Source organism: Engraulis encrasicolus, chromosome 14 (assembly GCF_034702125.1).
Source record: "Engraulis encrasicolus isolate BLACKSEA-1 chromosome 14, IST_EnEncr_1.0, whole genome shotgun sequence".
Lineage (NCBI taxonomy): Eukaryota > Metazoa > Chordata > Actinopteri > Clupeiformes > Engraulidae > Engraulis > Engraulis encrasicolus.
Window position 1 is genome coordinate 41,507,454 of NC_085870.1, and position 12,500 is coordinate 41,519,953.

At 51.0% G+C, this 12,500-nt stretch overlaps 1 protein-coding gene across 2 annotated transcripts in view; it reads right to left on the reverse strand.

The window, feature by feature from the left end:
* Positions 1 to 12,500, reverse strand: part of znf831 (zinc finger protein 831) — a 20,759-nt gene that overhangs the window by 5,838 nt on the left and 2,421 nt on the right. For both annotated transcript variants that reach the window (XM_063215773.1, XM_063215774.1), the window contains exons 2-3: positions 5,880 to 12,500; positions 1 to 247 (exon numbers count right to left, since the gene is read on the reverse strand). The exon at positions 1 to 247 is cut by the window's left edge and continues 61 nt beyond it; the exon at positions 5,880 to 12,500 is cut by the window's right edge and continues 467 nt beyond it. In XM_063215773.1, the coding sequence (XP_063071843.1) occupies positions 1 to 247; positions 5,880 to 12,500 (6,868 nt within the window). The remainder of the gene's footprint in view (positions 248 to 5,879) is intronic.

A 12,500-nucleotide genomic window follows, 5' to 3' on the forward strand; every position in this document is an offset into this window, starting at 1 on the left:
GCTCCGCAGGCGTTTTGCTCTCCACCTCCACCTCCCCCTCCCCCGCTGCTTCCAGCCAGCTGTCCAGTGGCGGGCAGCCATCTGTTGTTGCGGTGATCCCTCCTGCTCGTCTGTCCCCTGTCCTCCATGCTGGCTCCGCACCTATGCTGCTCGTCAGGCATCACACCACCACCACACCGAGGCCTCTCCGCTGCAGCCGGACTCGGACTCGGAGACGCTTGGCTTTGGCTATGTCCATCACCTGTTCCTGTGGGAACAACAACAGCTTGAGACATGAACCAGCTGGGTGATTGGTGTGGTGGCACCACAACATGCAAATTGTCTCTGGTTCAGTGGTAGTACACATTGGTGGTCATACCATGTCTTTCATCATGCCCAGTATGTTTGTTTTTGCTGGACGTTTTGCTGTGTGTGTGTGTGTGTGTGTGTGTGTGTGTGTGTGTGTGTGTGTGTGTGTGTGTGTGTGTGTGTGTGTGTGTGTGTGCGTGTGCGTGTGTGCGTGTGTGTGTGTGTGTGTGTTTGGGGGGAGGGGGTGCCTGTGTGTATTTGTGTGTGTGTGTGTGTGGGGGGGGGGTGCCTATGTGTATTTGTGTGTGTGTGTGTGTGTGTGTGTGTGTGTGTGTGTGTGTGTGTGTGTGTGTGTGTGTGTGTGTGTGTGTGTGTGTGTGTGTGTGTGTGTGTGTGTGTGTGTGTGTGTGTGTGTTGTCAATCTCTTATCTATACGATTAGTTTAACCCCTTTGTGCAGAGCCTATGTTATAACCTAACTGCCACCAAAACTGTAGTGGCTATGTCTTAATCTGTCATAGCAATGTTGTTATGATGTAGTTGAGTAGTTTCAGCGAGTAGTGAATAGGCCTGCCGGCGTCCCCATCTGCAGTAAAAGACTACCTTAACATTGGACACTGACAAATGCAATTGCACAAATGCAATTTCAAACTTCTGTGCTAACCCTTGTTGCATAGATTTTTGACAATGATGCACACTTTGACTGTTTGACTTCAAAAAAGAAGAACTTAGTAGTTGAACCTTAAAATAATCCAGTTTCTATAATCGTTTCATTTCTCGGTTCACTTTTAAGAGGGTGAAAGGCCCCACGTGGGCCAAAAATGCACCAGGCAAACTCGGAAAAGTGCAGTCTCTTTTGGATATGAAAAACAGTTCCACTTCCAACTCTAGCCAAAAGATATGAAAGAAAAAACTACTTGGTGTTGCTTTAAGTCATTAACGAGCTGTTTTACAGGTATGGTACCACAGGGACTCAAGCCAGCCTTTGTTCTGTTCACACCACCCAAAACCACCACCACATCATCACCCTATTTCTCTGGCTTTCTCGGGGAGGTAGGTTTTCAAATGTGGTGGAATGTCAAGAAGTTCCGACACAAAGACAGGGATCACTTCACTTCACCTAGCCAGCCAGCTCTGGGGGCATGTAGATATAAGGTTACCAGGCATTCATTCCGTTAGACGCTCCGCTCCAAAAAACATACTGAAGCAAAAAAAAAAAACTAAGCAGAGATATTTCATTAAGGCGGATCTGGATCAGTCAAGTCAGGTGTCTGAAATGTATAGCAGTCAACAATAGGAGGAAATGAGTAAGACTCACAGGAGGAACATTACCGCGGGTCAGCGGCTGAAACATAAACACATTGCTCTTCGCGGAGTAGGGGGAGAAAACGCTTCGAAATGTTTCAAAGCCACAAAAACTCAATGCTCCCGAACTGATGTATAGCGTTTGCTCCTTGGAACTGTTGGAATGTATGGCGCACTGTAAAGCAAACGTCGGCCAAATGAATAAAAAATATTGCGAGAGGCTTTCAGTGAAAACACAGACGCGCAGAATAATACACTCGTCTGGCCGTACATCACCGAATGGGAGATATAGGGCCGATTGTTGTGATGAAAAACAGCGGCTGCGACAATGCAGCGGCGTATTTGCTTTGGCTGAACTCTCGCATGGGCGTTTTTGGCGACGAGCAGAGCATTGACGAGGAGCACTGCGCTTGGATTTCAGATCGTACGTCAGCCCCCCTGGAACGAGAGACAGGCGTGAAATCCTGCGAACCCAGGGGTCTGCTCACCAAAGTGTCCCCCAGGGGCAGAAGAAGAGAAAGAAGAAGGAGAAGAAGAAGTGGGTGTGGGTGGGGATATGTGTTTGGGGGGGTGGGGGTGGGGGGTGCATATAACATATACCTTCCTCCCCCCTTACACTAGGCTATATTTCATCCCAACACACACACACACACACACACACACACACACACACACACACACACACACACACACACACACACACACACACACACACACACACACACACACACACACACACACACACACACACACACAGGAAAAGGGGTGGGGATGGGAATTAGGATGGAAGGAATACACCTACCCTCCCTCATATATACCTCCCTTACACTAGATCTCATCACAACACACACACACACACACACACACACACACACACACACACACACACACACACACACACACACACACACACACACACACACACACACACACACAGGCAAACACACACACGCACACACATGCAAGCACACGCACACACCTTTCCTTCTGCAGATCACATGATTATAAAAGCATCTGATCAATGCATCTGTTGGCTTATGTAGGCCTTATCAATGGAGGTCACCTGTACCCTAAATCTGTTCCGGACAGCAGCAGTCCTCCCCATTTGGGGGCCCTAGGCAAAATAAAGACATGGGGCCCACGTGTATAATTTTTTCGCAGGTATTTACTATGGTGGGGCTGACTGATGGGGGCACATTTGGTGGGCCCTTAAGCCTGGTTTATAGTCCAAAACAAGCGTGTCTGCACGATGATGCAGACAGCCACACAGCTATTTTCCCCCTCCACAGTGATTTGGTGTGCACCCCTGAACTGAATGGGTCTATGGATTGGTAAAACCAGCCCTGAGTGACTCCGAAGTTCTAAACTTGGTCGGCCCGCTTTTGTTTTCTTCGTGTTCTGTTTTGAGTGTGCAACCCTGTCTGTGTTATTTAGGGGTTTTGTGGGATCAACCAACGTTTTCCTCGGTAATTGCTACAAAGAAACTGGGTCATATCACGATGGAGGTCACGTTTGTGTACTGGTTGACCCTTGACCTTGGTTGTTTTTGTAAGAGGGAGAGACTCCGGGGCCGGCTGAAACAGAATACATCTGAGGAGAGCCACAGGTAAACATAAACACACTGTTGTAGCGAAAGGGAATCACACACACATGCATGCCCGCACGCACACACACACACACACACACACACACACACACACACACACACACACACACACACACACACACACACACACACACACACACACACACACACACACACACACACACACACACACACACACACACAAACACATTTTTTCAGCAGATGAACCTGTAGATAAATCCATGACCCAGCAAATTAAGGCGCAGAGTAAACATGTGAAGTTAGTCAAAGACCACCTTAATGAGATTTTATCTGGCAAACAATTACTCGTAATTTCTCTCGCGGATTACATCCTTTTAAGCAACTGGAGCTGTCTTGCCTTGTGATCTCTTCCAGTTCTCTGTGTGTCTCTCTATGCCAGTAATTCTCAACGGGGGCGGTACAGCCCCCCAGGGGGCGTTGGGGAGCTCTAGGGGGGGCGTTGAGAAGGATACAGCTGAGGGGTGGTTTTGCTTAGTTGCTATTGAGGAGCATTAGTCCATTTACTTTTTTAATACTGAAGGGAGCGTTGTCAGGCTTATGATGATGTCAAGGGGGCGTTGGGAGGCTTGTGATAAGGCCAAGGGGGCATTTGTTCAAAAAAGGTTGAGAACCACTATTGTAAACTGGTTCGCTAGAGCATCTGTCTTTTATCTCTCAGGGCTGGGTGCTCTAAGCTTGATTATGTGTTTATTTAGTTATTTAAAAAACGTCTGGAAAAGTGGAAACATTTGGAGATGTGTCTTCTAAAAAGAAAACAATACAAGGTGGGAGAGACAGACTCTCTCTCTGAGCTGCAGACACACCTAACCTCAAATGACATGAAAAAAAGACTGAGTTTCATGGTTTCATTCACCGTTCATGTGACAACCTTCAATGTTACTGGTGACGAGGGAATCTGACACAGGGGTGTGTGTGTGTGTGTGTGTGTGTGTGTGTGTGTGTGTGTGTGTGTGTGTGTGTGTGTGTGTGTGTGTGTGTGTGTGTGTGTGTGTGTGTGTGTGTGTGTGTGTGTGTGTGTGTGTGTGTGTGTGTGTGTGTGTGTGTGTGTGTATGTGTGTGTGTGTGTGTGTCAGATGGTAGCATGGTTAAATCCCATGCTGCATTAGTCTATTTTATTTTTCAATACTAAGGGGGTCATTGGCAGGCTTATGATGAGGTCGAGGGGGCGTTGGGAGACTTGTGATGAGTTCAAGGGGGCGTTCAAAAAAAGGTTGAGAACCACTGCCCTACAGGATTTACAGTAGGCAGGTATCCAGACCTAATCTCACTTGTCCTATCCAGGCAAGGAAGAAGGGAGGGAGACTCAGAACACATACATTGTACAGTATGTATCGAGTATTGACCCAAAGCTGTCATCGGCCCTGCTGGTGAAGCACGCAGAAATGAATCTGATGTTGGAGTCAGATCAGAATGTACGGTCTGCTGGTGTTATAACTAAATTACATTATAATACATTACATTTGGCAGACACTTTATAACCAAAGTGACTTTCAAACGAGGACATAATCATAGCCAACATCACTAGCAGATACAAAGTGCATAGGAGATATACAGAACAACAAGTGAGATGCAAAGAAAGATTTTTTTTTGTACATGTTTTTGTGAATGTTATTTTGTAATATAGCAATTACAGGTGCTAGTGGGAGTCCACTGGGGCGTTTACGCTGCAGTGTTGTGCAGGGTTGCTATTGTCTGGCTGCGGCGGGGCGGCAGAACATTCAGTGCCAACGGTACAAATTATAGCTCTCACGAAATGATTCACATGCTCTCTTGTCTTTTTTTATGTGAACGAGAACATCCTACCCTGTTCACCCCAAACTCCGCACTTAAACTGACAGGCAAGGATGAAAGGGTGTCTCTGTGTGTGTGTGTGTGTGTGTGTGTGTGTGTGTGTGTGTGTGTGTGTGTGTGTGTGTGTGTGTGTGTGTGTGTGTGTGTGTGTGTGTGTGTGTGTGTGTTTGTGTGTGTGTGTGTGTGCAAAAGTCATTGAAGTTGTACAACAGAAACAGTATGTAAAAAATCTCATCTCATCTCATCGAACAACATGTATAGATGTGTTTCATATTCAAACAGAATTGTGCTTTAAAGGTCAGCCACAGAGATAAGTCACTTAAAAAAGAAACACAATCACACACATATGTATAGAGTGCACACACACACTATATGCAGTATATACTATAGAGGTTACCTCAGACCAAAAATGATTGCGTTTAAATAACTGCCAGAGAAACAGAATATGTTGGCTACGAGAGCTCCTGCATCATTTTCTTATCTTGCATATGAAAACTCCAGAGCATGAACAATCTCGAAATAAAATGTAGCCTGATAGGAATAGTCTATATGCTCTTACACATTCAGCACCGGCTGTATAAAGATGTTATCGTATCATGCGATCATGTGATCCATTGTAATTATGGCTGGTTATGAGGCTGTGACATTTGAACTCATGGAAGTGGACGAGTGGTGATTTGTCACCATCTTGTGGGAATATAATGACACAAAAGGCATGTCTGGGATGTTTTTGTTGTTATGTGCAGCAACAGAGCCAGGATATACGTTGTCATATAGAGAAAAAAAGAAGTCCACATCATTGATTTCAAATTTCACACGCATTCCACAATGGTAGCAGTGCAAAGAAAAACAAAAGAAATCCCCAATACCTTTTTCAGATGATGTCTCCTTGTGTCTGGGCGTCCTCTCAATGTTTATGTTGCGAGCATCACCCTGGTCCTGCTGTAAGGCATCGCCGAGACCACTCCCTTCCACCCTGCACGCTGAAGAGGAGGAAGACTTGCTGGACTCAGTCTGCCCCAATGCCTGATGGGATGGCTGCGGTCCTCCAGGTGTTCCGCAGGCATCAGCGGCCAGTCTCTCCCTCAGGGGTGTGGGATAACACACATCACGTGTGTCCTCAGCCCCATGGCTCTGGCTCAAAACATGCATGCATGTGGCACTTCCTGCACTATTCACCTGCTGTGTCATCAATGCACAGGCCCTCGGGTTGTGTTTTCGCTGGGCAGCGGATGAGGTGGCCGATACCAATCCCATTTGAGGTGAGGAGGAGGCTGTGGAGGCCGCAGGATGCGAGTCCACACCAGCACCACTACCATCAGCACCAGCTCCACCACCACCATGTTGCACAGCTAACGAGCCATTCAGCTTGCTTAATCCAACGGGGCTGACTGAGCTTTGCTGTGATCCAGGGGGCTGGGGTAGCTGTGGGAGCACTCCCAGTGGGGCATCCCGTGGCTGTGGCTGTGGCTGTGGCTGTGGCTGTGGCTGTGGCTGCAACCGGGCTTGCTCGGAGGCGGATATTTCTGTGGAAGCTGATATTGTTTGGGTAAGTGGGCCCTCAGCTCCAGCTCCAGCAGCAGGGGCCCCGGCTTTGCTGAGCAAGTCCGGCTCACAGCTGAGGTGCGGATCGGTCCGTGTGTGTGTTGTTGTTGTTGTTGTTGTTGTGGCAGTTGTGTCTCTGGCGTCAGGCGGAGGGCATGGCTCGGAGCCAGGATGATGATGGTGATGATGATGATAAACACCATCATCGCCGACGGAGGAAGAAGCCTGCTCGCTCTCTGAGAGAGGAGGAGGGAGGTTAGGAACAGATGGGTGGTGGTGGTGGTGGTGGTGGTGAGCCGCAGGTGTAGGAGAAGCAACGTGATAAACAGGGACGGGCGGAGGCCAAGTCTCGACACCAGAAGCCCTCGCCCACCCCACCGAGAGAGCAGGTCTCACGCACACACCTGGCAGATGGGCCCCTTGCTGAACTGGAGGTACTCTCTGATGGTGCGTCTGCTCGCTTTTGACAGATAATGAGTGTGATGCACTTAGACTAGAGTGCTGGTAAGTACCTGCCACTTTACTGATGCAGCTTTGCATTGTGGGACTGTGGAGTGTGGTGGCAGCAAACTGAGCAGATGACTGCTGGTTATGAACTAGAACATGGGCTTCCACAAAACTATGCTCTGTTCTGGGTGTGTTCATTAACACACTGTCTCCCTGTCCTACTCTAGGTTTTTGTTGAATTATTCCAAGGTCTGTGGACTGTCCACCCTCATCCATTTTACATGAGCCCTGCGATGTGTCCAGAATAACCGTAGGCTGGCTCTGTTCAGAGCTCGCTGTCTGAGATGTGTTTTTGCTAATGAGCACAGAAGCATGCGTGGGAGTGTTGGCAGCGCTGCTGATGGATGCGGACCAACCTGGCTCTGCCATTACAGCAGAGCCATTTGTTGGCGGCAGCGTTGTTGTGAGTGTGGCGCCCTCTGGTGTCGATTGCACGTCACTACCCCTATTAGTCGTCCTCAATACATTTACACTCACATCCTGAGACACTGAGCCATGTTGCTGCACTCCCGTGTCCGCCTGGGGTGCTAGTGTTGACCCAGAGGAGCACCCCGCAGCAGCAGCTCCTGCTCTGCAATCCCCAGTATCGATCTGCGGTGCAATGAGAGCCAGCTGCTCGTCTGAGATGAGCTGCATGACAATCTGCAGGTCTGGCGTGGTCATGATGAACGTGTCCTGGGCAGCGGACGGTGCCTGAACCTGAGCTTGAGCCTGGGTGTGAGCCTGAGCCTGAGCCTGAGTCTGCGGCCCTGCACTCAGACGCATTATGCTTCCTCCTCCTCCTCCCCGGACGATTTCTTTAGGGATGGTGACGGTTGCAGTGGCAGTGCTGCTGACCTCAGAGGCTGTTATGGCAGTCTGGGAGCTCAGAGAATGGGGCCTGGGGCATGGTGGCTGTGGGGGGACCGTCGTAACCCCAATCGAGACCCCCCCACCCTGCACAGGGCCTGTGGCTGCTTGAGGGGGTACCAGCGCTCCCTGCACTGCTGTACTAGCTGCAGTGCTGGTCTGGTGATCATCTATGTGACCTACGTGAGGTGTAACTGGCTGACCTATTGGCACGACGACAGCAGGCACAGCTGTCTGGTTATTTTTAAAACATGTGCTTGGCGTGGCTTGGTGATGGACAGATGTGTATGAGACAGAGGATGGCTGACTGTGGGGAACTACAGTGACGGCTGTTGCTAACTGAGTGTGGCAAATTGGTGGAACTGTTGTTGGTTGTTGTTGAATGTGATGTGCTTTTCCCTCCTCCTCACCTGGCTGTTTGTCTGTCAAATCTGTGACAAGATGAATTGTTTGACTCGCTGGTGGAGATTTCTGTGCCAATGCTGTGGCGGCGGGCGCTGCTTGCTGAATCACATGCACTGTTGTAGGCGCTGATGGCTGTTTAACTGCCATGTCTGGGACCTGCTTCACTGGTCGGCTTCCAATTACTGCGATGGGTGAAGCTAAAGGATTTTGTGCTAATCCTGTCAGTTGTTGAACGTGATACTGGACTATGGCAGGTGGGTTTGCCTGACTAAATGACCCATCTCGTCTGACAGATTTGACATGGGAGCTATAAACAAACTTTGTGGGTGTAGCTGCAATTTCCCGATGTAATTGGCTGTGTAATTGTGTGGAAGCTACAGGGTGATGTTGCACAGCTTCTTGACCTTGTTGAGTGAGGGACATGCTAGTTCCCTCTCTGACAGGCTGACTTGAACAAAGTAGCGTGCTAGGTGTGACTAATACATTTTGTGCTAAACCTATAACTGGTGTAACTTGCTGCATCTGATACTGCATTGTTACTGGTGTCCCTGGATGACTGAGTAACAATTCTTTAGCAGGTGTAGTCTGCTGTTTTGTTGGAATTATGTCTTGTTTAGCTGATATGCTACTGCTTAAGTCGGATACTGGTGTGGCTTTCTGAATATGATACTGTATTGTTGCAGGTGCAGTCATCTGATTTAGTGCCATGCCTCCAACAGGTTGATTATTATTACTGGAAAGCACTGCTGACGGCATGGCTGCAGTTTTCTGGTATAAGCTTGTGACAGGGGAAACCTGTTGAATGAGACACTGCATTGCTGGCAAAGCAGATGTCTGGTTAAGTTTTACTCCTGTGATTGTTTTATTTACCCCACCAGTGGAAAGCACTGCTGCGGATAAGCTATTTTGTCTGTGGTGTAAATCTATATCTGAAATAGTTGCAGAACGTTGAATGTGAAATTGACCTGTTGATGCTGCTATTGTACCTATGCCTCTGACGTCTGTGAGAGATTTTGAGTGTTGTTCAAGGGATAATTTGGCAGCGTGTGCGATTTGATTATCTGGTGTGATGGAGCGGCTATGACGTGGTGTAGTGATGGAGCCTAGCTGACCCTGTGCTAACACCGTCTTGCACACGTAAGACTGACCTGGTAGGGCTGGAGGCCTGACCGCGGTGCTGGTCATCCGATTCTGTGACATCTGGGAGGTATTGCCATTTGTGTTTCCCCAGGTTCGCGTAGGTATGCAGGGCACTGGAGCAGCAGGGTATTTGTGCAACAGTCCCCCGACTGCCACAGCGGACGGCCCCCATGGTGGGCCAGGGGCAAACAGGCCAGACGTGCAGAGAGCAGCACTACCGTTCGATCTGCTCTGCTGCTGCTGATGCTGAGTGTGAATCGGTGTGACCGGCTGGCTCTGCGTCAGGGTGGTGAAGGAGGTGATGGAGTCGCTGTGGCCTGAGCGGGGAGCGCACGTTGTGAAGATCTGCGAGGAGGAGAAACTATGACGTATCATCGGAGCTGTGCGTCTTTGGCATAAAATGGATTCGGTGGTAGTAGCCAAGATCTGGGGGAGTTTCAGTTGATACTTTGGCAGGAAGCTGTTTTTTACAGGCAGGGAAGTGGAGGTGGTAGTGCTGGTGCTGGCGGTGGTGGAGAGGATATTTGTGGAGGTGTTGTTGTTGGAGGCCGGCGAGACCTGGAGGTCAGATGGTCTGCCCACGCTGAACAGCGGAGAGCTGTGCCTCTTCTGCAGAGGCTGCCGGGGCGTTGTTAAGTGGGAGTAGATCAGCCTGTCTTGGCGCTGAATGCGAGGAGGCCTGTTGCATTCTCTCTCGGCGGGTGCCAGGGATTGATTCACGCCATTAGTCACGTCGCCATCTGTGCGACCGATTTTGTAAGCGGGGACGCACGCCTCCGTCATCTCGGTGTCCGCGTTGTCAGTGGCAACGCTGACGTTCTCCTCCGTGCGTTGTTTCTTCCTCTCGGAGGGAAGAGAGGAGCCCTGAGGTGGGGCGACGTCAAAGTTCCAGTTCCCTGTTGTGACCTTTGATGAGAAAATGTCAGCGCCAACAATCACTTGACTATCTGTCTGCTGCTGCTGTGGCAGCAACCCTGTGGGTTTCAACATGGTTCCTGGCAGGAGAACAAATGAAGGAATGCCAGTGTTTTGTCTTCCGTCGACGCATTGCACCGCACTACCAGTACCAAGACCACTTTGCATTGTGTTCAGTGGTGGCGTGTTTGTTGTGGAAACTGCCGCTGGTGGTGCGTCCATGACAAGATCTTGTTCCTGGCTGATTTGAATGTCCTGGCTGTCCTGGTGCCTTTGTTGCTCGAGGCTAGTCGCTTGCGATGTTTGTGCATTCACCACAGAGGCATCCTGTTCTTTCTCAGACGAAGCACCACTGCCGTACATCTTCCTAAACGTTCCTTCGCCATAGACGTACCACTTGTTGTAATCGAATTTCTGGGAGCGTTTCCTGCGGCACTTCCTGCCAACAGGCTCGCTCGCGACCTCTGTGCAGTCGGTGTCGGAGCTAAGGCTGCTCAGACTTCTTCGCTCGGTCGCGGAAACTTCCGGAAGACAGTCCACGGCAGCCTGTCTCACCAGTGACCTGTGGCATGGCCCCTGTTGGTCCGCAGACCTCACTGAGTACAAGTGCCCCATGCTACTCCGGCGACTCAGGGTGAGGCGGCTGTCCGTGCGACGAGGCGAGGCAGGCCTACTGATTGAGGTGTCGCTGAGCTGCCCCATCACACTGAAGGGCAAAGAGCTGCTTCTGGTGAGGGGAGTGTGTTCTGGGCTGCCCGTGTGCTGGGGTGGCATGGACGTGCAGAAGGCCTGTATCGTCTTCCTGACTGCTGGGCCTGGAGAGACGGACGGCTGCGTGGAGGCAGTGGCGGCGGTGGTGGTGGTGGTGGACCTCATCTCAAAGTGGAAGGAGTCCTTGTAAGTATAGGGCATGGGGAGGTCGATGCTGCCTTGCTTGGACAGCACCGTCTTCCTGGGCCGAACGTTCTCCAGTCGCTTGTCGTCCATCAGCGCATCGTTTTTCGAGATGATCTTCGAGATCCTCTCCTCCAGCTGCCTCTTCTCCTGGACCGACACCTTGCTCCGGGACTCCACGGGCGAGGAGCCTGAGTCAGTTGAGCCTATCTGGATCTGGCTGGCGTGCCGCTGCTGGGGGTGTTCTGGCGTCTCCATGCTGGACTCGGTCAGTGACTCCATGCTGTGATCATGAAGGCTGTTGCTGCCTGGGCTGGAGGACCAGTGGTGCTCGCCGCTGTCACTGAAGCCAGAGTCAGTGCTCTCGTGGCTCTGAGACTTTCCCCTGGACATGGACATGGAGTCCATCGGGGAGAGGGTGGCCTCCTGCCTCTGCAGGGGGAGGTGTCGATTCGGTGCCATCAGTGCACCACCGCCGACACTGCATGGTCTTGGACCCCCTCCCCCGGCTGTTCTTTTCGAGTCTCTACCACCCGCAGCAGTGGTAATTCCGGCACTACAAGGGGGCTCCACCACTTGTTGCTGTGCTTTAGAGGTCACGACCTCTTTCTGCACCTCCATGGGTGCGGCGATGAGACCCACCATAGCAGCCTGTTGCAAGGCCTGCACTGTGCCTGATGAGCCCTGCGTGTTTCCCTGGTGGTTTGAATGTGTCTGAGTAGTCCCCGACTCTGTGGCAGTCAAGAGAGGCGGCGTGAACACCACCTCATGTCCCTCCAGGCTGTTGCTGCTGCCATCGTGGCCTGGGACCTCCATAGAGAGGCTGGAGGAGAAACAGGTGTCCCTGGAGCTGTGCAGGCTCTCCTGGCTGCTCACACTGGCCCGGTCCCTGTCCGATGACGACTCGCTGGAGATGCGGGCGTGCGCCTGGGTGCGCTTGTGCTTGTAGAGGTTGCTCTGGGTTTTGAAGGAGATGCCGCAGATGTTGCACGGGTAAGGCCTCTCGCCCGTGTGGCAGCGCAGGTGCTTCTCCAGCACGCTGGGCTTCAAGCAGTCGCGCCCGCAGTAGTTGCACACGTGCTTGCCCACCGACTTCGGGGGCTTGGAAGGTGGGCACGCTAAAACCCCTGCTGCTACTGCTGGCGGAACTCCAACTCCAACTGACTTTGTGGGAGTCACAGGCACCCCTCCGGCGATGTGGAAAGTGAAAATAGGCAGGTTCTGCTTGGGGCACA